Source organism: Chenopodium quinoa, unplaced genomic scaffold (assembly GCF_001683475.1).
Source record: "Chenopodium quinoa cultivar QQ74 unplaced genomic scaffold, ASM168347v1, whole genome shotgun sequence".
Taxonomy (NCBI): Eukaryota; Viridiplantae; Streptophyta; class Magnoliopsida; order Caryophyllales; family Amaranthaceae; genus Chenopodium; species Chenopodium quinoa.
In genome coordinates this window covers 1,841,129-1,867,723 of record NW_018743331.1, presented here as the reverse complement: position 1 = coordinate 1,867,723, position 26,595 = coordinate 1,841,129, and the positions used below count along the sequence as shown (strand labels likewise).

Sequence of the window (26,595 nt, the reverse complement as noted above, 5' to 3'; positions counted from 1 at the left end):
TGACTTGAAAATTTCACCCTTACGAATAACCTCATCATCAACAAAGGAATTTTCAACCACTGTTTCTACAACTAATGATTTTTTAATCACTGATTCGTCAACTAATGATTTTTCAACCACATATTCTATAACAGGTTCTTCATCCTTAATAGGACTCTTATTATTATAGTGTCCATAGACTTTTTCATCAAGATCCTTCCAATAACTTTCATTAGCAACTAATCGTTTCCGAATATGATCATATGTATGTGGAAAGACTCTAAAATCATCTGGAGCACGCATAAAAAACTCACTATAAGGGCATTTAGGATTTTCATGACAAAGACGATATTCACAACAACAGTATTCAGGTGCTGCATAAAAATCATATAATTCTTGTAGTGGTGTACGCATGGATATTCTCAACTCATAAAAAAATAAAAATAAAGACAAAATAATCTAGACTCTAATAATAATTAGAAATAAAAATAAAGCCGTTTCCCCGGCAACGACGCCAAATTTTGACAGGCTAAAGTCGTATCATCTAATCAAAAGTAATTCCTAAATCCTCTAACTAATGTAGATAGGGAAGTAGGGTCGAAACCACAGAGAAACGAGTCTTTCTGTTTCTAATTAATTAATATAATCTAGATTATTAGGTAATCAAAATATTATAATCGAAGGAAACTAAACTACAAAAATTAAGAATAAGGATAAAACAATGAATAAAAGGCCTAGGGCATAGGTTCACCAATAAATAATATTCCAGGGTAAAACATAATAACCAATCATCAATGCATAAATTAATCAGATTATAAAGGGCTTTCGCTACGTATTACAATCACACAATTAATTTACCGATATTAAATCTCATCTCTCGATTCTCGACTTAATCATTTATAAATTAACCTACCTATTGAAACTATACCTAAACATTAGTTCTCATCTGTCGAATCTCGAATCAATATTGTTAAATTTATGCATAAAAGATCTACGCAAATCTAGTCACAAAGCATTAAATCAATCAATAGGAAATTAATCTAGCATTGACAATTAAAAACAATAAATTACCCCTTCATATTATTTATGGATCCCCACAAACCCTCGAAATAGAACTACCCACACATAATTAAACTAAACTAATCAAAGTAATAAAACAAGACATGATCAAAGGAATATAAATAAATAACTAAGATTAAGAGAAGAGAAATTATTACCAAAGAAATCTGGAATTAAGAATAAAGTTAAGAACAAAGTATTAGAGAAAGAAACTAATCTAAAAGCTAAGTAGAGAGAGAAAATCTAAAAGAGAAGGTAATCAAAAATTATGTACAAAAATCATACTTAAACATCCCCTAAAACAAATCCTAAACGAAAACTAATCAGGTCTCTAAAAAAACACGCGCCCGATCAGGCGATGGGCCGCCCGATCGGGCCCGCCTTTTTCTCTACGTACTTTTCCAAACAACCGTGCCCGATTGAGCCTATGCTCTCCCGATCGGGCACGCGTTTCTTCTTGCTGCATCTTTGTGCGCGCCCGCCCGATCGGGCGCAAGCTTGCTCGATCGGGCCCGGCTTCTTCTTCGAGGCTTGGACTTCAATTGGGCTCGATTCTTCGGCCCAATCCGGATTTCCCCTTCGGGTCTTGAATACTCGATCCATATGCCCCGGTATCACATACCGAGCCCTTAATCACTGGCTCTCACCGGTCCTGGGCTTCAAAAATGGTCGTGTCCTCTTAATGCTCGTAGTTGCTTCGTGAAAAACCCGGAAAACGCTCCAAGTGTGCAATTTCCTATAAAACTCAAGCAAAACTACAAAAACACTAGAAAACACAAATTAGTAATAAAAGTGGCTCTAAAGAGCCAAAAACACTACTAATTATGACCTTGGGACGGGGGTAAAACACTATATAAATTAGACATATCAGACGTCGTAGTTCAATTTGAAGTTGCTCTAAACTTTTTAATGTTATTTCTTGCTCTGACACAATTATGTTCTTTTATTTATTAGATAGAGTAATATTATGAAACAGTAGTTTATTTAGATAGGATATGATGTTGTAAACATTTGGATATTCCTTTAACTATTTTTTTACTTATCAATTTTATAAGTTTAGGATTTCCTAATTAAATGCTTATTACATGTTTTAATGTTAAAAAATTTTCTAATATAACTAATTCACAAGAATATGATGCATTTCCATTCTTTCAACATAACGTAGTAAATATTATAATAGAAAAAAAAATTACCGATTCATTTTAGTATTCATTATATAACAGTTTACTAAACATTGTCTTTAAAATATTTGGCAACGCTTTTATATTATTACTATCAAATACAACAAGTGAACATATTGTTGCATATCAAAACATAAGGTGATAATTTTAAATTGTCTCCTAAGATGGCAACAATTTTCTTTTATTGCCTTTGTAAAATTGTTGCCTTAGGTATCATATTACCTTGACTTTTAAAATGTTTTCTTTGTACTAAAATGTGTTGCCTTAGGAATAGAAAACGGGGACATAAACTACGCCTCATATGTGTTGCCTTAGGTACAAGGCAACACTTTTTTAATAATAGGCAATGGTTTTTCATTGTTACCTTTGCTTTTTTATAAAACTCCTAATTTGGTGATTCTTGAGTCTAAACTCAAGGATTTTTCAAGAGGAACAATCTTCTGTGAAACGTCAATACCCCCAAAAACTGACCAGAAGTGCCCAAAAATTGGCTTCAAAGATAAACGAGATGATTTGTGTAAAATCGAGGAGAAGAATAGAAGAGAATTGGTGTGAAGAATGTGAGAGGTATGAAGGGGTATTTATAGGCTAGCTCATGCAAGAATTATGGCAAGAAAATGTGGGAAGAATTATGGGAAGTAGGGTTTATGGGATTACTTGGAGAAGTGAGTAAAAGAATTAAGGAAAGTTTGGATATTAAGGTGATTGTGTATACTTGAATATGGAAGGTATGTATGTCATGAAAAATAATAAGGAAATTAGAATTTCTTGCGGAATAATTAAGAAGTATGATTGGCGAGAAAATATGATGATTAGATATTAAAAATATGGAGAATTAATTAAGGAAAAATAAGAGATTTGGGAGATAATTAAAAATATATAATTTTACTAATTAAATTCCCCCAAAATAATTCAATACGGCCGAAAATATTTAGCTTATCATAGCTCAAATTTTCGGACTCCTATAAATATATTTAAGAAGAATTTGCTAGGTTTTTAAGGAATAAAATAATTGTGTAAATAATATAAAATAATTAATTAACTAAATACCAATTATTCACCAACAAAATAACTAAGAAAAATCAGATTTTCTACACATAGGAAATAAAAAATTCCTAGCTAATTAATGGGAATTTTCAGACATATTAATTAATGAATTAATTATATTTTTTGGCTTAAATAAAATAACCGATATATATAAATAATCCAATTTTTAAATAGGATAAATGGATAAATAAATCTTATCCAAAATAATTATTAGTTTTCAAAATGCTTTTGGCGCTAAAATTCAAATATTATTTTGGCTCCAAATAATAAATTTACTAAAATACCCTTTTTATAAAATACTTCTTAATTAATTAATTAGAAAATACGTATGAAAATACGGGGTATTACAGTATACCCCCTTAAAATAAGTTTTGACCCGAAACTTAGCCAAAAGAAACGAAAATCATTTTGAAATTATTGGTTCATGCACAATCCTAACTTGACTCAAGACTCCAACCAAACTCAAGTAAGACTCCAAATCACTCAAAAATGACTCGAAAAGTAGACGCACAAAACTCTATCGCCCTTTACCCCCCTTAAAAGGAGTTACGCCCCCGTAACTCGACCACTAACTTAAGGCAAACAACTTTGGGTAATGTTTCCTCATATTAGCCTCAGCTTCCCATGTAGCCTCTTCCGTTTTCTGATTTTACCACAACACTTTCACAATGCTCACATCCTTGTTCCTTGTGCTTTTGACCTTAGAGTCAAGAATCTTTACTTGTCTTTCCTTACAAGTCAAATTTTCATCCATCTCAATGGTTTTTGGTTGTAATACATGTGTCACATCAGGGATATTTTGGCTCACATGGAACACATTGTGAAACCTTTCAAGCTCGTTAGACAAATCCAACTTATAAGCCACTTTCCCCACTTTTTAGAAGATCACATAAGGCCCTATTTACTTTTGGCTTAGTTTCCCTTTCTTCCCGAACTTCATCACACCTTTCATGGGTGAAATTTTCAACAAAACTTTCTCTCCTACTTCATATTCCTCTTCCCTCCTTTTCAAATCAACATAACGTTTTTGTCGATCTTAGGTTGCTTTAATCTTTTATTAGATAAACTTGACCTGCTTCACCATATCCTCAATCATCTCTGGTCCAAGAACCATAGTCTCACTTATATCATTCCAACAAACTAGGCTTCTACACTTCCGACCATACAAAGCTTCAACCGGTGCCATTCTAATGCTTGCATGGTAACTATTGTTGTAAGAGAACTCTAACAAGTCCAAGTGCTCTTCCCAAGACCCTTGATACTCCATCAGACAAGCTCTTCACACGTCCTCAAATGTCTAAATCGTTCTTTCTGTCTGACCATCTGTCGTTGGGTGAAATGTTGTGCTCATCAACAACTTAGATCCCATCGCCTTTTGCAAACTTTGCCAAAAGTTACACAAAAATCATGAATCTCTATTCGAAATGATATCCGTGGGTACCTCATGGTACTTCTCCACAAACTTCACGTATGCTCTTCCCAATTGATCCATGGTCCAAGTACTTCTCATGGGTATGAATGCTGCTGACTCCGTCAACCTGTCCACTATTACCCAAATAGTGTCATTCCCTGCCTTAGTCTTTGGAAAAGCTCCCACAAAATCCATAGAAATCGAATCCCATTTCCACTTGGGCACCTCCAAGGATTGGACCTTTCCTTAGGTCCTACGATGCTCAATCTTCACCTTCTGACATGTCAAACACTTAGCCACAAATTCAGCCACTTCTCTCTTCGTATTGGGCCACCAAAAAGTCTTCTTCATGTATTTATACAACTTATCCCCTCCAGGATGCATTGAATAAGGAGAATTATTCATGGGCTTCTTCCATCAATATTTGTTTTAGATTTCCACAATTTTGTGGTGCACACCATCTTCCCTTAAATCGAATACTCCCCTCATCACCAATGGTGAAATCCAACACTTCTCCTTCATCAATCTTCTTCTTAATTGCCTTTAACTTCTCATCTTCTAATTGGCTTTCCCTTATCTTATCATAAATGGATGGTTTAACCACCAAGGTATTCAACATCCTAGCCATGTCACCATGCTCTATTACTTCCAAGTTCAACTTCTAAAATTCCACACACAACTGATCCGGTACTACCATCACATTCACCATATGTTCTGACTTTCTGCTCAAAGCATCTGCCACCACATTAGCCTTTCCCTTGTGATACTGAATATCCAATGTATAATCACTCATATATTCTAACCATCGTCTCTGCCTCCCATTAAAGTGCGTCTGGGTGAAAATGTACTTCAAACTCTTATGGTCCGTGAAAATCCTACAAGTCACCCCACACAAGTAATGTCTCAAAATTTTTAAGGCAAACACTATTGCAGCTAACTCCAAATCATGGGTTGGGTAATTCCCTTCGTGAACCTTTAACTTCCTTGAGGCATACGCAATCACTCTTCGATTTTACATCAACTCACATCCCAATCCCAACTTCGATGCATCACTATACACGTCATATAGATCACTCCCATTCGGCAAAGCCAGCACAGGTGTTGTGGTTAACCTTTCTTTCAAGATCTTAAACGCCTCCTCACACTCTTGGGTCCATGCAAACTTATGCTCCTTTTTCATCAAACTTGTCATGGGCTTCGCAATCCTTGTAAAATCTTTCACAAACCTTCTGTAATAGCCTACTAAACCCAAGAAACTCCTTACATCCGACACACTCTTTAGGGTTGGCCAATCACTCACAGCTCGAATCTTGCTTGGGTCCACTGAAACTTCGTCCTTGGAAATCACATGGCCTAAAATGCTACTTTCTTCAACCAAAACTCACACTTAGACAACTTAGCATACAAATGATGCTCCCTTTAACATAATAACACTTGTCTCAAATTCTCCTTATGTTCTTCTTCATCCTTTGAATAGATCAAAATATCTTCAATAAACACTACCACAAACTTTTCCAAGTATGGCCTGATTATCCTATGCATCAAATCCATGAACACTGCAAGAGCATTGGTCAAACCAAATGGCATAACTGTGAACTCATAGTGACCACAATGGGTCCTGAAAGCACTCTTTGCATTATCTTGATCCGAAATTCTCAACTGGTCCCAATCTCAAATCTATCTTTGATAATATCCCTGCATCTTTCAACTAATCGAACAAATCATCGCTCCTTGTTAGTGGATACTTATTCTTCACTATCACCTTGTTTAGCTCTCGGTAATCAATACACAACCTCATACTTCCATCCTTCTTCTTCACGAACAATACTGGAGCTCCCCAGGGTGATGAAATAGGCCTAATATAACCTTTCTCCAACAAATCATCCAACTGGGTCTTCAACTCCCTCAACTCAGTTGGAGCCATCCTATATGGAGCCTTAGAGTTAGATCCAGTTCCAGGTACTAGGTCAATAGTGAACTCAACATCCCTTACTGGTGGCATACCCATAATCTCATCTGGAGATACATCTAGAAACTCTTCTACCACAGGACTAATCTCATCACCTTTCTTTCCTCACTTCCAACCTCTTGAACACTACAAAAAAATAAAGGACAACCCTTCTTAACCAGCTTCCGTAGTTGCATTGCAGACATAATACTCAACCCTGAGCTTTTCCCTTCCTATTTATATACCACATTGGTCTTACTTGGGCTAGTCAAGGTGACCTTTTCAGCCGCACAATCAATTTTTGCCTCATACTTTCCCAACCAATCCATACCCAAAATCACATCGAAGTCATTCAATTTGAACTCGATCAAATCCGCCAAAAATTCTACCCTAGAGATGGAAATAGGCACACTTAAAAACAATTTTGAACAACTCCTCACTTCCCCAGACAAAATAGACACATCTAGAGAAACTGACTCAGGACTCTTTAACCCGAGACTCCCAACTACATATTAGAAATAAAAGAATATGACCCCTGAATCAAACAAGACTCTCACAGGAGAAGAACTTATAAAGAAAAAACCAATTCCCACATCATTAGCAGACTCAGCCTGACGGTTATTCATCACGAACACACGAACTTTTAGGGCACTTCCCGCACCACTACTGGTTCCAGCCTTGGTTGTAGGTCCACTAGACTGAGGTGGTTTACTAGGTGCTCTAGAATCTTTCACCTTCCTAAAATTAACATCAGCTTCCTTCTTGAAACACTCGTACTCACGGTGTCCCAACTTTTGACAGTAACGACAAGTTACCGGGTTTCCCTCATAGTCCTTCCCTGGGTGGTCTTTCTCAAACCGCTTGCAGAAATACTTCCTCTTGGGTTTCTCACCCCTTTGGTTCCCATTTCCCTTATGGTTGGACGATTGGCCTCCATTCCCTTTCCCAAAGTTTCCCTTGTTGTCCCTCCTATTTCCAGAATTCCCTTAGTAATTCCCATTGGGCTTGGGCCTCTTTTCACGGGGCACCTGCTCCATCTCTCTCCCCTTAATTCCGTACAGGTGGGCTGCACGGCCATAAACTTCATCCAGGGTCTCAAAGGTCACTCCCCCAAGCTTCCCTTGGAGGGTCAAGGTAAGGCCTTGCTCAAATCTCTGAGCTTTAATGGTTTCAGTAGGGACTACTTCTGGGGCAAACCTCATCATCTCAATGAACTTGTTGTAGTACTCACTTATTGACATGTTCCCCATTCTCATGTTGGTAAACTTCATGCAAATCTGCTTTCAAAGGAAGGAAGGGTAAAACTTCTCTCTCAAGGCTTCCTTAAACTCATCCCACCCAAAGTTTGGTCTCTTCAACAACTCATCTTTTCTTTGGGACCACTATAAGTAAGCTTCATCCCTCAAGTAGTAAACCCCATTTTTCACCCTCAGCTCACTTGGGCAATTGATAGCATTAAACAACTTATCAAACTCCCTGATCCAGTTTTCAAGGCTGGCCGGGTCCTCCTTTCCCAAGTAAACAGGTGACTTAGCTGCAGCTACCCTCTTAAGGACTTCACTATAGGAATCAAGCTCGGGATTTTGGTGTTCCCTGTTCACCACTTTCGTGATGTTCTCAGTAATATGGGTTAACTGCTTAAGGACCTTTCAAACTTTGAAACCAGTGCGCTTACTCCTTAATTGATCCCTCATTCTTGGATACATACTTCCTGGGTTTAATTATCACACTTCAAAAATTAAAAAAAGTTTTATCATATAAGCATTTAATTCACTTAACAACATAATAAAATTTCAAATAATTCATACTCTTTTATTAAATTCAACATGCTTTCAATATCAAACCTTTTTAAAAAATGAATAATAATTTTAATCATTCAAAACATGATAAAAATTAATGCCTAAATTTAATAATTAAACAAATCATTTAAACATACTTTTATTTCATAAATCATAATTCAATTCAATTTCATTCAAACATCACAAAATTATTCAAACATGCTTATTCAACCAATCACTTTCAAGTTATCTAGCCACCTAACGTACTTTGATCCTCGCTTAGCCAAAAACACTTCAAAAGAACCCTCAAGTAGCTTGATAAAAAATTCCCTACAAATAATTATAACATTAATTAATAAAAGGTTAACAAATAATCACAAATAATTAAATTAAAACCTCCCAACTATATGTACATGAACCTTTTGAATTAGTTCAACATAAACATTATTATAAATATGATTTTATATAATTAAAACTACTCATAATAATTATTTATAAATCCCTCATAATAATAATAATAATAATTGAATAAGAGAAGAGAATAATAAAAGATAAGAAACCAAGGAAAAGAGAAAAATTGGATTTGTGTTGGAAAGAATATGTAGAACTTGCAGAGGCTATACCTCCTTTGATATAACTCCGAATTGGGTAATTCTTGAGCCTAACCTCAAGGATTTTTTGAGAGGAAAAATTTTCTTAGAAACGTCAATACCCCAAAACCTGAACAGAAGTGCCCAAAATTTGGCTGCAAAGATAAACGGGATGATTTGTGTAAAATTGAGGAGAAGAAAAGAAGAGAATTGGTGTAAAGAATGTGAGAGGTATGAAGGGGTATTTATAGTCTTTCTCATGCAAGAATTATGGCAAAAGAATGTGGGAAGAATTATGGGAAGTAGGGTTTATGGGATTACTTGGAGAAGTGAGTAAAAGAATTAAAGAAGGTTTGGATATTAAGTTGATTGTGTACACTTGAATATGGAAGGTATGTGTGTCATGAAAAATAATAAGAAAATTAGAATTACTTGGGGAATAATTAAAAAGTATGATTGGCAAGAAAATATGATGATTATATATTAAAAAGATGGAGAATTTTAATTAAGGAAAAATAAGAGATTTTGGGAGATAATTAAAAATATAATTTTTACCAATCAAATTCCCCCAAAATAATTCAATAGGGCCGAAAATATTGAGCTTACCATAGCTCAAATTTTCGAACTCCTGTTAATATATTTAGGAAGATTTTGCTCGATTTTTAAGGAATAAAATAATAGTGTAAATAATATTGAATAATTAATTAACTAAATACCAATTATTCACCAACAAAATAACTAAGAAAAATCAGATTTCCTACACATTGGAAAACCGAAATTCCTAGCTAATTATTGGGAATTTTCAGACATAGTAATTACTTAATTAAATTTAGTTTTTTCTTTAAATAAAATATCTAAAATATATAAATAATGCGATTTTTAAACAGGATAAATGGATAATAAATCTTATCCAAAATAATGATTAGTTTTCAAAATGCTTTTGGCACCAAAATTCAAATATTATTTTTTCTCCAAATAATAAATTTAGTAAAATACCCTTTTTATAAAATACTTCTTAATTAATTAATTAGAAAATACGTGTGAAAATACGGGGTATTACAGAGGTTGCCTACGTATCCGTTAGGAATCAGGCCAAACATAACTCTAGTCGAACCTTGCACAAGTGTGTGTATTCCTCAAGGAGGTCTTTTAAAGGTTGTAACGTGGTAAGGCTAAAGGTTGAAGAAGAAAGGGGATAAAGGCTCAAGACTCTAGATAGGTCCCCAAGGTTTGTAACTTTGCTTTTGAATCTTTGTATTTGTATGTTTGATATTTCCTTACTTTTTAACTCTATTGTTTATTATTTTTGCTCTCTTGTTTCTTTTTGCTTTTGCATTTTTTTATTTGAATCCTTTTTTGATAAGTGTGGGCAATCCCGATCATGCGGTCTATCACTCACTTGGAATTCATGTTTCTCAGGCATGGTATCGAGCACTCGATAAGAGATGCAATCTGAGATGTGTTCATATCAAATACATGTTCATATTAATGACATTTGAACACTTGCCCTTTTTGCACACTTTTATTATTTTTTGGTTTTTTGAATTTTTGAGATCCAGGTAAAATTACTTATATTTTTGTATTTAGAACTTGCATAAGTTGCACACTATCCCATCCTAAGGTTAGGTAGATGTGGGTTGAAAAAAGAAAGGTTTATCGTTAGACGAGGCTCAAAGTGTTTTATCAGAAAAGGATTGTATATTCCAAAGGGGTAAAGGTGATAAGATATGGGTACAAGGGGTGCCTTAAATCATCAATATACCTTTTTCTTAGTTCAACGTGGATTTGTTTATATATATATATATATATATATATATATATATATATATATATATATATATATATATATATATATATATATGAATGCAGTGCAATGCAATGATCATATGCAAGAAAAAATGCTCATTTTATTAAAATGGAAAATGATAAACAACAAAATCTTAATAAATCAAATGAGTAAGATGAGGAATGCCTATGCTAAACTTATGGGGGAAAGGAGGAAAAAAGTAGAAAAAGAGGTCACAAAATCTTATCGCTAAAGCTTGCCTTGCGTGATGTGTTCTATCATCATTCAGTCTTCTTGCCAACTAGAGGTATGTGAAGGTTGTTAATATCGATCAAATATTGGATGACCTCTTTTAGCTTCCAACAACTCTCGGTAGTATGACCCTTACCTTGATGGTACTTGAAATGAGCGTTAGAATCCCAATTGGGTGATCTCTTTTCGGGTGCTTGATTGAAAGCAGTATCGTAGTTTATCCCAATAGGGGTGAACTTTTTCCTTAGTTGCTTCTTAGGTCTTCGGTTATCCATGGCTAAGACTTCGTTAAGGTCAAAGGTACTAACATTATTACTAGAGTAGGTGTTTTTGGAAGAAGGATTATCATTCTTGTTTCCTTTCCAGCCACTATTGTAACTATGGTTAGTAGCTTTCTTAGCTTAACATTCAACAAAATTAAGTTTACAAATATATGATTAGGAATTTTTGGATTTTAACACTAGAAAAAAGACTGGAAATGGTTTTTTTACACCTCCAAAAAGAAAAATTTACATTTAACACCAAATTTTTTTTAAAAAAATTGGATTTTACCTCCACTTAATGGTCTCCGTCCAAAAAATCTGTAATGTGGGGTTCACCGTGACATGTGTCACCATTTATTGGTTTGAAAAAAATAAAAAATAAAAAAAAATTCCTAAATCCCCCCCTTCACCCGACCCACCTGAACCCTCCCCCTCCCTTTCTCGCAGCCCTAAACCGCCCAAAAAACCACCTATCCGCAACCCTCCGTCCCTAAAAATGGCCATGAATTTGACCACTTATGGCTTAAATCGACCGGTTTTGGGGTTGAGTGGCCTTAACCGGCTGATTTCGGCCATTAATGGCCGAATTCGTGGCCGTTTTTGGGGAAGGACGGCTACGGTTATGTGATTATTTGATTAACATTCAACAAAATTAAGTTTACAAATATTTGATTATGTATTGGATAGAAATACATTTATTGAATATTCAACTAAATAGTGAATAGTTTTGCAGTATATTTCTGCCTAAAGAGATTGTGATTTGTGTGTTGCATACTCAACATGTATTGTAGCATTTATCCAACCATAGACTCCTAGGATGCAACTATGCTTTTCAACCCCTAGGACTTGAATGGTGTCAAAGGTCCGTTCTTCAGCAACAAGGTGCATTCAATTTCTGGTTTTTCCGTCTCCTAACAATTTCCATCATGAATTTCTTGTGGTGTCAATGCCAGTTTCGGTTCTCTTCAATAATTATGTCCTGCGCTCTTGGTCCATCTCGACTATTTCAGTTAATTTGACATCTCTTGGTCCACAGTATGGATGTGGTATGATCCCCTTTGGTATGCTGCAAGACTTTTTCGGTATATTGTTCTCTTCGTTCTTCCTTTAATGGTAAGTAGTAAGGCCTATATGAGGGTTTGTTTAGACGTGTTGCTTAGCTCTCTTAGGTTGTAATTCTTCTTTTATTTATGAAATTCTCTTTGTCAGGAAAAAAAAAACTAGTTTTTAAATCTTTTTTTTTTCTTTTTTTGAAAGAATGAACCAAATAACTTTATTCATTGATTATTTTTTAAAGAAGATTTTGTAAGAAACCATCTTTTAAATCCTTTTTTACAAATGACGATTGAATAATTAATACTGAAAGCTCAGTTTCCTACAAGTAGGTGGTGAATTAAAACAAAATACTTACATTGGGTGATTTTTTATAACTTTTTTTTTAATTGCGGGTTTTTTTTACAAAAAACAAAGATTAAAAACCTATCCAAAAAAGAAAAAAAAAGATTTAAAAGCTAGTTTTTGGAAAAAAAATAGGAAAAATTGCCATGATTAATCTCAACTTTGCTCCGTCTGCCAATATTAATTCCAACTTCCGTTTATTTTTTTATTAATCCCAACTTTATAACATATCCGCCAAAAACACCCCCAAGTAACTTGCAATCGGCTAAGCAGGTTAACATTTGTGAGTTGGATATTTTTTGCACATGTGTCAACACGTGATTGGTCAATAATTTTTTTTTAAAAAAATTAACCAAAATTTTTTAAAAAAACAAATAATAAAAATTAACAGCCACCCCAAAATGGTAGCCACCATAAAAGGCAGCCAGAACAGGGATAGGATGGGAGTGGGTGGCCGGATTCGCGGAGAGAGTAAGGAGTGGTGGCCGGATTCAGGAAGAGAGTAAGAATGGTGGCCGGATTCGAGGAGAGAGAAAGAGTGGTGGCTAGGAGTGAGTGGCCGGAATCAAGGAAGGGAAGGGAGGGAGTGGCTGGAATCAGGGAAGGGAGGGAGTGGCTGGAATCGGGGAAGGGTAGGGAGGGAGGGAATGGTCAGATTTGAGCTATGGTCGTCGGAATCAAGGGAGGGGAAGGTTTTGGTTGCCGGAATCGAGGGAGGAGAAGGTTTTGATTGCCGGAATCGGGGGAGGGGAAGGTTGTGGTGACCGGATCCAGTGGGAAAGAGGGCGGAAACGGAGGGGCTTGTCGGAGTTGGACAGGCTGCCGCCTGCTAGTTTTTTTTTTAATTTTCTTAAAAAAATTTTTTTGGACTAATCACGTGCTGACACGTGTCTGGTAACTTGCTATATCAAGTTGGATAAGCGGTTGGAAATAAACGAAAGTTGAGATTAATATTGATGAACGGAGTGGGATTAATCATGGCAATTTTTTTCAAAAAAAAAAAAATTTATTAACTTTTTAGATTTTCTTTTAAGACAAATTGCAAATAATCACCCTTTAAAACACCCTATTTAGAACCAACCAGTCAACCACCCCTTGAAACACTCACAATCATTAGACTTGTTTTTGGAGTTTTAAATTGCAACTGTACAAGTGATAGTGAACCAAAAGGTGAGCAGTGAGAGTACACTATGCGGACGATACTCCTAGCACGTCTCCATTCCCACAACCAGAACCCACCATTTTCGCCCTCTCCTTAAACCTCCCTTAACTCCCTCCTCTTTCTCTCTCCTCTTTCCGAATGTTGTCCTAATCACTGCTCAGATCAATTCATCATTCATCTTTCTTCAATTTCAATCCAAAATGCGGTTCGTCAAATCATTGCATGTATTCAAATCAAATGATTTCGGTTTCAAGAATTTCATCTTTTCATCATCATTTTTCAAGAGTAATTTCAATTTAGGGTTAGGGATTAATGGTAGTAGTAGGAGTATTGTGACTAGCTGTAGAGCAGTGCTTTTGCCTCATTTTGGCGGTCCTCAAGTTCTTGAGCTTCGTGATGATGTTGATGTTCCTGATCTTAAGCCTAATCAGGTCCTTGTTCGTGCTCGTGCCGTCTCCATTAATCCTCTCGATCTTCGGGTTCGTCTCTCGCTTTCTTTAACTGTTATAGAATCAAGCCGATTGAATTTTTTAAAATTTTTTTAATGATTTTTTTTGTTATTATGAAATGCCAAAAATGTCATTTTCTTGGGTAATGAGCAATGTATAGATGAAATTTGTTATTTTTTATTTATGTTACTCCTTACTTGAAACAAAATTGTGTTTGCAAATTTAGTGTGTAATTTAAATCTTGATGTATCATTCATGTAACTATGTAAGGGTGATGATTATTTTGGGATGTTGGATTGAATGTGAATTCTGTATTAGACAAGTGCGTTTTCGTGGCAGCTCATGTTGTTGGCCATGTTGGGTGGTTGAAGGATTGGATATTTTTCCTCTTACATGAATGATTACAAGAAATCATTTGGAAGGTTCATTGAATTTCTAGTTTGCTGCTATCTAGCATGATCGTTTTCTAATCAGGGGATGAATTCGACCTTGGGAAACAAAATGGAATCTCATTAGGCATGCATGGGGAGAGGGAGGGGCGTGCATGGGGAGAAGGAGGGGGGATCACAAAATGTCGAAAGTTGAGATAACGATATAAGAATAATACTCCCCCGTCTTCAAATGATCTTCTTGCTAGGTTTGGACACACATGTTAAAGTGTCAAGTTATAGGAAGATTATTTGTGGACATCCTAAAAAGTAATAGAGGAAGGTTATATGTGGATAGAGGGAGTACATAGATAATTGAGAACTTCTAATGAGTATATGGAGAGGAACAAATTAATAATAATAGATAATCCACCAATGACTCCAAGTCTTTGAGTCGTAGGTTGAGGGACATCTATTTTCATTGTGGATAATAAGAGATGGAGAGCTATCACCTTCGTTTCTTAATTTGTAACATCTATACCTTCTAACTTGATTTGGCTAACCTGAATTTGAACATATTTACTATAAACATGAGAAAATTTTGGATCTTTGAAGAAGCTGGATCATACATGTTGTCTTAATACATTTAGTGATTTTATGTTGTGAAACATAAATTTCTTTAGAACATGACCTCTGTTGATGACCTGATGATGTCCTAATATTTCTAACACTTTTTGTTGCCGTATACTGAGGATCGTGGAACACCACCTTGGTTAATTAGGAGTGTCTGACCTGCCGTTGTCCCAACTCTTTGTTTCTTTCATAATGTTAGAAAAATTTGTACTCTAATTACTTTGGCATGGATATTGCTGCATGAATGCTGGAAGCATATAAGTATTTCCAATCACATTTCCATGATAAATCTTCCTTCATAAGTGGTTATTTTTTTTTATTCTATACATCCTTCGTTTCATATTAGATGACACATTTCATTTAGGCATGTTTTCCAATGCATACTTTCTAATGCAATTATCCTTGATTACATATTAGCAAAAGATTTGTCACATCAGACCTTTTAAAAGACACTTTTTGTCAAGTAAGTAGTTTCTTATATCTTGAAAGATTAGAGAAGAACTAGTCGAAAGAAGTGAGATCTAAGATCAGAAAGAGTTAACTTTAAGAGAGGCAAAAGAAAAGGCCTTTACCTCGTGAATCAGACTAGGTTTATCTCAGATGCGGGATTACCAATTCTACCTTTAGAACTCAGAAATGGCTACTCGTACAGGAAGTCCTAAAAGAGAGGCACACTTTCTTTTCTAACAAACCTCTTTACGTTGCTCTCCCGCCTTAACTAAATAGGCTCGCTACTGTATGCTGCTTCTTCTGCTCTCCTTTATCTTCCATACCCGGCATAGCTTCATTTGATCTACAGCAGGTTTATCATCCTTCTGCACCTGAGACCTGTCTCAGAGAATAGCAGCACCGGACTGTGCACGATAGCAAAAGGGTTTAAGGGATTAGATTACTTATTTTTGCTTTTCTCCTTTATATTTATATAGGATATTTAGTGAACCAATCTAGTCCAATCCCATCTGGTTCTAGATATTCTGGAGGTGGAGCTTGTTGAGGAGGGAGGAGCTTCACAAGATGATGTGATGGGTGAGTCCAATTCACGTGGCTTAGCCTAGTCTCTGCAAAGTAGCAAACAAAGCCCACTCTGCCCAATATCAAGCAAAGGTCATGTCTAAGACGAAAGACCATCTCTAAAGTAGATCCGGGCCCAAAAAAGCAGCCCCCAATCGTTTGGCTCAGGATTTCTTTTCCAAGTTAGATGGCTGCATTTTTACTTGTTTTCTCAATCAAGCATTCCTGTGCTTAGCAAAGAGGTGGTGAAGTCTGTCGTGGTGGGCGAGCCTAAATTGTGCCTATCAAAGGCCTATGACGCCTTTGTTGAATTAGCCGATGCTTCTGGCTATGCACTGCCGATAATGCCCTTAGCCAAAGGCCTAGTTCCGGATTCGGACACTCATTCTAATTATACCTATTGTCAAAGCTCAAAGCAGAGAGTTATGTGCTGTGTTGCATTCAAGGGAAGTTCAATTTGCATTATGTGAACTGTTTGTATTTTGTTACTTGTGAAACGTTGCGTTGAACAACAACCTTTTGATTTTTTTTGGCAAAGTCAGACCTTAGTAAAAAAAAAAAAAAAACAAAAAATTGTACAAACTAACATTACTCAACTTTCGTGCTTTAATTGACAAATTTTCGGTGTTGACTCGCTTGTGTAGGGCATGTGACTCTTACTTTCCTTATTGCACCCCTTTTTACCTCGAATTTTGTAACATATAAAATTCAAGTCTCTTTGGAATCTTGGTCTCAATAGGGAAAATAGGAGTGAAATGGAGGTGCAATTAGGGAAAATAGGAGTCACGTGCCCTATACAAGTGAGTCAACGTTGGAAATTTGCTACGCGTGTAAGTTGATCAAGGTTGTTTCTAACATAAAAAAATTGTTTATTAAGGTCAAACTTTGCTAAAAATTAATCTAAAAGGTTGTTTTTGACAAAAAGTGTCTTTTTAAAGGTCGGATCCGACAAATATTCCTATTTAAAAAAATAGATGTTGAGACAAATGTAACAAGACCCCACATGACTATATTTGTTCTTAACACGAAATCACACAACAAAGTCAAAGCAAGTTTTGTGAATAGTGCACAAGGTCAAACATTGTCATCTAATTTGGAACGGAGGAAGTATTTTTTGTAAAGTGACTTTTCTTATTAGTATTTTTTTAATCAGTTAAATGTGTGCTGGACTGCTGGTTACTTCATCAATTGCTATACTGTTTTGTATAATTTATTGTCCAATAGATTTGAATTTATTCACTTAAATGTTATAATTGCTTATAACCTCATATGAAATCTACTTAATCAATTAAACCCATATCCATCACCTATTTATCCTTGTTTGTTGTGCAAGCTTAGGTTAAGGACGGTGATTTTTTTTCTCTTTGATAAAAAAAGTATTTCATTTAAATGTGCCACTAGGTGCTTTAAGACTTTGGCTTTGTTTCTGTCATTAAATACTATTAACTTTGTAGCTCCATTCCTTATTATAGTATGCATCTATCAATACAGGATGCCCTGTCTTGCAGTATACTTACCACATCTACTTAGTTTTTTCTCACTGCTTTTGAAAATCTTTGCTGAAAATTCTATTCTGAAGCTTTAATTCTATTACTTATAATAAAGCCGATTCCCTTAAGTGTCTATCTATGACCTAGCACCAATGAATCAGATCGATGTAATAGTTGACTAATTTCTGATTTAGGGGATTTAGAGAAATCTTTGGCTCTATGCACTTTTTTATTGGCAGTCTAATCGTACGCTGGTGTTGATTATAACATATTTAAGAATTTAATTTGTATTTTGTCTAGAACCTTTATTGAAGAAGATTTTAAATATACCTGTTGTGCCTTGATCATTAAGTTTTATATTATTCCCTCCATCTCAATTTAAGGTGACTTATCATGACTCATAATTTTAGAAAAATAGTAATTTGGATTTCATATTTTTTTTATTTTAATAAGATGGTAGCCGTGATGATTTATATTGGGGTACTTACTTAAAAAAGTAGAGAGGGGGTGGGACCCTAACTTTTAGCTGTGAGAAGAGAGAGATAAAAAAAATAGTTGGTCATTGCTAATTTAGATATTGACAAAGTAAATTGGGATGGATAAAAAGGAAAGTGAACAAACTAAATTGAGATAAAGTTGATCGTTGCAAATCTGGACTAATTAGTCAGGTGAAGTATCTATATTGGGTTTGCTATGAAGTTAGACAGAATAGTTAAACTACTATGTTTTTCTTGTGTTGTAACAAAAACTTTAATTTTCTAGTCATTCTTATTAGACTTTGCATGTGAGGAACCTTATGGTTCATAAGATCCTAATTTAGAGTTTTTTTTGTGGCTAATACTTCTAGATGCGAGAAGGCTACGGTCGATCAGTGTTTGAGCCTCTACTTCCCCTCATTCTAGGTCGTGATGTTAGTGGAGAAGTTGCTGCAGTTGGAAGTTCAGTTCGATCAGTTAGTGTAGGTGAAGAGGTTTTTGGGGCATTGCATCCAACAGCCCTCAGGGGTACATATGCTGACTATTCCATCTTTCCGGCCGAAGAAATTGCAAAAAAACCAGCTGCCATGAGCCATGTGGTAAGTCATGAAGAGTTAAAGTCTTGGGTCAGTATTGTGGTAAAAACCTTGGGTCTTTCTTCACAAATTTTTATTTATTCTTTCCGATTGCTTATCACATTTTTGGTAAAGAAAAATTTAACATTGTTTCTAGCTCCTCCTTACCCCCGTTCTTCTGATAATCGTTATTGAGGTGAATAGGTTGTCTTCTGGATCTGATGAGGTCAAGCTTCCATTGTGGAAATTATTTTTCGGATGTCATTTCCTGTTTCTATATTGTACAGGATGCTTGTGCGATTCCCTTTGCTGCACTTACTGCATGGCGTGCTCTTAAAAGTACTGCTAGAATTACGTCAGGGTAAGTACTCCAATTTACTTCTTATATCTGCTGAAGAAAGTTGTCTCTTTGGTCATGCGTATAATATGTTATCAGTTGCAACATGCTAAAATACTGCAGCAAATTTTTTTTTTCTTCTCCTTGATGTCATTCATGTACTTTCTTCTCTCTGTTCTTTGAATTTGTTGTTTATATTAATGTTTTAGTTGGAATGCTTGCTTAGATTGATGCAACCTTCTGCTTCCTGCACTGCATAAGTTTTCATACATAATATTTCTGCAGGCAAAGAGTGTTAATAATTGGTGGTGGAGGAGCAGTTGGTTATTCTGCAATCCAGCTATCAGTTGCAGCTGGTTGCCATGTAACGACAACTGTTGGTGGGGAGAGTATTGAACGCGTTTTGGCTGTTGGTGCTGAGAAGGCGGTTGACTATACCACTGAGGTAGGAAGTCTGTTTTAAAAGTTATTATCTGGCACATGCTAAACTTCTATTTATTTATAATTGAAAACCTTATATCAATTATGTGATTTCTTCACTTGCAGGATTGTGAATTAGCAATTAAAGGGCACTTTGATGCTGTTTTGGATACTATTGGTATACCTGAGACTGAAAGACTAGGTGTAAATCTTCTGAGGAAAGGTGGATATTACATGACTTTGCAGGTGGAGTTTCAGAGCTTGTTTGCACTTACGGACACTTGCTCATTCTCTTTTAGTTTTGTTGAGTGAAAGTCTTGCTTCCTTGTGATGTAGGGAGAGGCAGCATCCTTGTCTGATCACTATGGTTTGGCTATTGGTCTTCCTATGGCTTCAGCCCTTTTGCTGAAAAAACTAATGATGTATCGGTACTCACATGGAATAGGTATGTTGTCATCTAAGAAATTTAGTTGCACACTTGCACATGTACCAGCTTTTTATAAAATTATATTTCCTCCGTTTATTTGTTACAAACATCATATTAGCCTTTTGCACTATTCATATACTCCCTCCGTCTCTGAATAATTGAGACGTTGGACTTTTTTACACTATATATATACTAACTTTGACTAAATTTTTTTACTAACATAATAAAGACATTTTTTTTGTAAAAAATGTTGTTGGATAGGTATTAATATTAAGTTCCATTCTATAACTTTTATTATAATTTTCATTAATATTTGATTATTTAAAAATAAGGTCAAACTAATGCATCGGCATGTATGCAAAGGTTGATTGTGTTAGTTATGGGACAAAGGGAGTATTAGTTTTGACTACATTTTCCCTAAAAATATATATATATATATTTTTATTTTTTTTTACCACATTTGCTTACTAATATATTAAAAACTGATGCTATTATAATATTATGTCATATGTTAATGTATACTTTCAAAACTTTAAAATATGGTTATAGGTGAAGAAGTATATATTTTTTTTTAAATTTATGATTAGTATGAATATTTAAATTGATGGTCAAAGTTGTGCATTGACAAGCATGAAAGACACGTGTATTAGAAAACAAAGAAATTGTAACAAGTAAAGTTCCCGATATTAGTTTGTCTAATTTTTGTTGTCCTTGTATTGGTGTCCAAAATATCTAATACAACCATTGCCATTTTGATGGGGTATGACCTTGGTGCAAATATACAGCCACATTGATTCTGTTGGGCCAAGCGTATAGAATTTTTTAGTGACTGAATCGAAACCGTCCACCTCAGTACGCTTTTTTCAAAAACCTTTGTTCAAATCAAACTTTCTATCCTCAAACCACCCAGCATTGAACGTTACATCCCTTGATCACTCAAAATTACTTAAAAATACGATTGTAGGTTCCCCAATGGCTTTAAGCCTCTAATAGTCTGCTCTAACTATTCTAATAGCTTACATCTATTAAAAGACAACTGCGACACGATCTGTGAGCAACATATCATTTTGAACTAGACTGTTCTCGCGACCAAAACCATATTTTTGAACCATGGGTACGATCAAACCAATCAAGAAAATTAAAATTCTTTTATACCTCTCCTCTACACCCCCTCCTTTTTAGGGGTTGTGTGATATTTTCACCAATTGTTAGTACTTGGGTATGAATGGTATCTTAAAATAATATATGCACTTTCCACTACTCCAGGGCTCCAGGCAAGTGCCTATGACTAAGTCAATATGCAAAATGGACTTTAACATATGGTAGTTGTGGTTAGATCATATTTGTGTAGGTTGAGATAGTTTGACCATCATAACTTTATTGGATCCATTAACATCAAGGAACTGACTGGCAGAATTGCACGGCCATTCTTTTTCTTTTTCCACTTTGATGCAAGACTGCAAGTTCAGATTTTCCTTGGGATTTGATTCTAAAATTTAGGTCTTCATTTATATTTGGAAAAATAAAAAAGAATAATCCCACCTTTGCTCGGTCTTCCGAAAACAATCCCACCTTTAATTATTCCAGAAATAATCCCACCTTTAACACCAATCTTCTTTTAACAAGCCATGATCGGTTTTGTTAGGTTGGCAACCGGTTAGAGAAGGTTACTTGACAGGTGTCGCCTTCTAATTGGTTGTTTTGGATAATAAAGAAAAAAAAAAAAAAAACTTCCACCCTTCCCTTCCACTTTCCGTTCCTCTATCCTCACCGGAGCTAGCCTCCCCACAAGGCAATAACCCCCCTCCAGCTGGAGCCGACCCCACCCCTTCCCCGCCGGCCTGACAGCCCTACTCCAATCCCTTTCCCTTTCCTCTATTCACCGAAACAATCTCACCCCTTTTCCTTCTCTGTTTCTCCATTGAAGTGTACTCTAAGTTCTCCATCAAAGCAGCCTGTGACCTTTGTCTCTCCCATTAAAGCAACTTCTAAGGTGTTATATATTTTTTTTATTTTTTTCAATTATTAAGGGGTTTATTGTCAATTTAATTGGTGATTTGTATTAATTTAATCTTTGTTAATTGATGTTGTTGGACGACGACAATGGTGGTGACTACGAACTTTAACCCTTCTTCCTCTTATAATTCCTCCTCCATTTCCTTTTAATTTTACTTAATTTTATTTTTCTTGATAAATACATTTTTTTTTTGTGTGCAACTGGTTTCATATTTCAATCTTCTTCATAGTGGAAATTTGGAGCATGTGTCTTATCTTTTGGTTGTTGGGAAACAATGGATGTTGTTGCTTGAAAGGAGGTGATCAGTTGCAGGTGGGGTCATGGAAAATTTAGGCTAGCATTGGTTAAAGGAGGGATGGTGGTTTTGGGGAGGTCGTGACGTAGTGTCGGGGGCAAGGAAGCGGGGAAGGGGGTGGGTTTGTTTTGGTTGGCCAATGGTTTTTTTAAGGGTGGCAAAATTGGCAATGGTGGGGGTGGCAGTGGCAGTGATAGTGATAATGGGGTGGAGATTTTGGAGAGGAGAAATATTTTTTTTAAAAAAAATTATACTATTTAACCTGTAAAATAGGTAACGTGTCAAAAGGCTTGTTAAAAGAAGATTGGTGTTAAAGGTGGGATTGTTTTCGGAAGACCGAGCAAAGGTGGGATTATTCTTTTCCATTTTTCCTTTATATTTCTACTCAAATCTTTCTGTGTGATTTGGAGAATATGTCAATTGTCAATACTGATATTGCTTGTAGTTGTGTCTTGTGTGTGAAATCCTTTATATGGGCTACAAACTCATGGATCAATTTGGGTAACTGACTGGAGTTTGCTACTCCATCTGAACTGCCCTTATGAACTAGCCACAATCTGTAACCTATGATAGGTATAATTTATGATTAATACTCTTAAGAGAATTCTGCTGAGAATGAGTGATGGAGAAGGAAGGATATCAAGTACTTTAAAACAATTTGTTGCCCTTGACTATAGAGGGGTTGGATGATGTGATAGAATCCTCATACAAGATAATGCTAATTATAAAATTGTTTAAAGCTATGGTTCCCCATGCTCCAAGTCCAAAGTGTTACCATCATTAACAGAGTTATACTAGTAAAATTCTTTCAAACATTAGCGATTAATGTCAGTTATCTTCTTGTTATACGACAAATGTGAGCTTCTTTTCTTGTTACTTTTTAGTCTTGGGCTATGCTTTCCATGCTTGGGACTTTTAATGATTATCGGGATTTGTCTATGATCTGGAGGGTAACTTAGAAGGATAAAAACTTTGTTTGAGGCATGGGTTTTTGGGACCTGTCAGTCTTGGCAAGTTGCAGTTGTTACAGAACTAAAGTCATTTATTTTTCATAGGTGAAAAGAGAATCTTTGTCACATGTGTGATGAAAAGAGTAAAGGGTTTGTTTGATTTGAATATGGCAGTAAAGGTTTTGTTTGATTTGAATATGGCCTTGTAACATGGATGAGGAATTGTTGATCCAATTGGCTTCCCAAAAGGGCAGACAATGTTTGTCATTGATTTTCATGTCCTTCATTAAAAGATTTGCTTTGTAAAGAGTTGGAGTAAGCATTTCAGCCTTGTATAACGAGCTGAGATTTTAGCCAAATTGTCTCCAGTTTCTGACTGTGGTGGCTCTAGCTTTTAGGTGTTTATTTGTTTCTGACCTTAAACAGAGGGTTTTTTCCGGTATTCCAGCTGGGTCATGATAGGTATTTATACGCCTACTAGATAATTCCCAAGCCATGCTCGGTTTTAAAAGTTAATGGTGATTGAAATTCAAATGTAGAAGCGTCTAGAAAAATGTAACTCAAAAAGTTTATTATTCATAAATTTAATTATAAAGTTCTTAGGCAAATTCTACAAAAAACAATAGAAAGAAAAGAGACGAAAGATACGTAGAGTTTAGGAGGGAAAATTCCCTCCAAAAAACACTTCGCTTTAGTATAGGTATATAGATTGATCAAATTTTTGTAAGCTTCTGTTCATTTGTATCTTATATGGAGTTTAGGCCGTCTAATATTAACTCTTGGTTGATTGGGTGTTTTAAGTTTGTGTTAGTGGTGTATTAAGCTTCAATTTCTTTCATGTTACTAGCCTTGATTCCCAGTGCTGTGAGTTTGAGGCTTGATGGCTTTGGTGTTGTGGGCATTAGGTCCATGGGTATTCTGAGCTTCAGCTGCTTAAGCGTTTGAGCCATTTTTCACTCTATTTGTTTTGTGCATCGAGCTTCAGATCCAAAATAATACGGAGTATTATGGAATATCCAAGTATCAGCTGGGTAAGGCCAAAAGTGGGAGGGGGCGGTAACATAGAACAATTTAAGGCTTCATGCATATGCTCAAATTCTTAGGTCTTCTCAGTCTGAAGTCAGGAGTCAGGAATTAAATTCATTGGCAGATGACTTGTAATTGCAAGCTATTGAATTAGTATATGGTTTCTAATAATCTGTTATTTTTGTACAGAGTATATTTGGACATTTATGAGAGCTGATTCTGAAGGTTTACAAGAGATCTGCAGGTTGGCTGGACATGGGAAGCTGAATGTGCCTGTCGAAAAGACATTCCCAATAGTACAAGTGAGAGAAGCCCATGAGGCCAAAGAAAAAAGGATTGTTCCTGGAAAAGTAGTGCTTGAATTTGACTGATTGCTCATGGTCATTTCTATAGCTTTGTACTGCTTTTTTTTTTTTTTTTTTCCCCCTTCCTGAGTAAGCAAAAAGAACCAAATGAAAATTTACACTGCGGACCTTGATTTCTATAAGTTCTATGAAAAAGTACACATCCAAGTGTAAATAATACTTGTGTACAAATGTAAATACTACTTGTGTTGGTGTGTCAAACCAGTAAGAGAAGGCTTTTGCAAAATACTAATGGTTGTTTTCTGTTGGCAAACTGAATATAAAGCAGTTGGTAGATCTGTTGATTATGAATGAGCCCTCAGAAGGAAAAGCAGGTTATCTGTGTATGAGCTCTCAAACAAACTTGGATCAATGTAAGACATTTTCATCTTAATATTAGTATTCTACTTTATGAATCATTCTGCCTCTAAAATTGTTTAGAATCTTACAATTGTTCACAATTTAGGAAATATTTTAAATAATTCACCAAAATAGAAGGAAATAAAAAACTTAATGAATTGTCATTTTTTTTTAAAAGTTTTTTTGACTCCTTGACAGTATTAAACTTTCATAAAAATAAAATTTAAATAAAATTTTGAATAGTAAAATTATTTTATTAATAAAAAATCATATGACGTCGAGAAAGATAATCGAATTTAACAAATACATAAGTTGAATCATATAAAAATTTTCTTCATAAAAACTATGATCGTCGATCAGATCTTGCAATGTGCAATATTTCCCATTTAGTTCGCTGGAAAATACAGTCTTGTAGTTGTGAGGATGATTTTCATTGGGTTCATTTGATCGTTTTCGAGATAACCTTTGCGACCTCGCATAATTTTTCACCCACAAAACAATTTCATGGCAATCCATCAAATCTAGCATCCCGGATTTTAAGCTAAAGAAATTCCCCATTGAAGAAGAGAAAAACCCCGTCTTTCAAATGAGAGCGCAAATTTTTTTTTTTTTTTCGAGGGTGAAATAATTATTTAAACCTAATAAATAAACAAACAAAAATTCTAAAAAAAATAAAAGTTTGGGCTTTCCACCGGTAAAAACCGATGGAAGCTCCTTCAAAAATCGACATTGAAGGCTAGGATTTTTTAAGAGAGAATAGAGGAGAGAGGAGAGAGGATAGACAAAGCAGCTTACTAAGTCTTATAAACTTAGTTAAACTTTCATAAATTTAATAAGAGTTATTAGAGGTTTTAATAATCAAATAAGTGCACTGGCAATGCCCCGGGTTAGTGACTCGAGCAATGCCCCGGGTTTGTTTCTCTTCTTCACATTCAATAATTACATGACAAATAATTACATGCATTATATCCTTTTTTAAGAAAATAAATGTAAGAATTTTATACGCACTAACCTTGAGAGCTTTGAGTGAACTATAAAGCAAATCAACCGATGGAATCTCATATTAAAATATAGCAAATCCTATATATTACACAATCATCGAACCAAATGCTACTTATAGCTTAAAACATATATAGGCCATAATTGTTTGGGTGATTTATTGAAAGTGTAAAAATATGAGTTAAAATAATATATCCACTCCATGCCAAGTAAGGTATAGTAAACAAATACTCACCTAACACAATGCTCACCCAGTAAAATGTTTCTCCATGAGGTTTAGACCAATGTATCATTTCCTTGGGTAGTTACTTTATAGGGATAAATATATTGAATACATATCGGTTACAATTTTACAAATTAAATGGGTCAAAGTAATATAAAAACATTGTAATAATTATTCAACTTTTCAATTGTGACCAAAATAAATACTAATAATTGCTAGTCTATTGGTTTGCAAGTAACACCTTCTCTTTCTTTAAATTTGAAACCAATAACTTCAATTATTTTAAGGCATAAATCAAGCACAACATTTAAATATAATAATACAATTGCAAAAGTGACGTG

General features: G+C 35.1%; 1 protein-coding gene across 1 annotated transcript; it reads left to right on the top strand.

Moving 5' to 3' along the window:
* Positions 1–13,772: 13,772 nt before the first annotated feature.
* On the top strand, positions 13,773–25,066 carry LOC110737730 (reticulon-4-interacting protein 1, mitochondrial-like). The gene is made up of 7 exons (XM_021918060.1): positions 13,773–14,333; positions 18,653–18,880; positions 19,144–19,217; positions 19,479–19,638; positions 19,740–19,859; positions 19,950–20,058; positions 24,518–25,066. Exons 1-7 carry the CDS (start codon positions 14,055–14,057, stop codon positions 24,697–24,699), a joined length of 1,152 nt encoding a protein of 383 aa, XP_021773752.1. The 5' UTR covers positions 13,773–14,054; the 3' UTR covers positions 24,700–25,066.
* Positions 25,067–26,595: the final 1,529 nt, after the last annotated feature.

Bases quoted from the DNA above. Each gene is read 5' to 3' on its own strand.
- LOC110737730 (XM_021918060.1), top strand. From the start codon at position 14,055: ATGCGGTTCGTCAAATCATTGCATGTATTCAAATCAAATGATTTCGGT. The intron at 18,881-19,143 runs GTAAGTCATGAA...TATATTGTACAG, and splicing joins CAGCTGCCATGAGCCATGTG to GATGCTTGTGCGATTCCCTT. The intron at 19,218-19,478 runs GTAAGTACTCCA...ATATTTCTGCAG, and splicing joins ACTGCTAGAATTACGTCAGG to GCAAAGAGTGTTAATAATTG.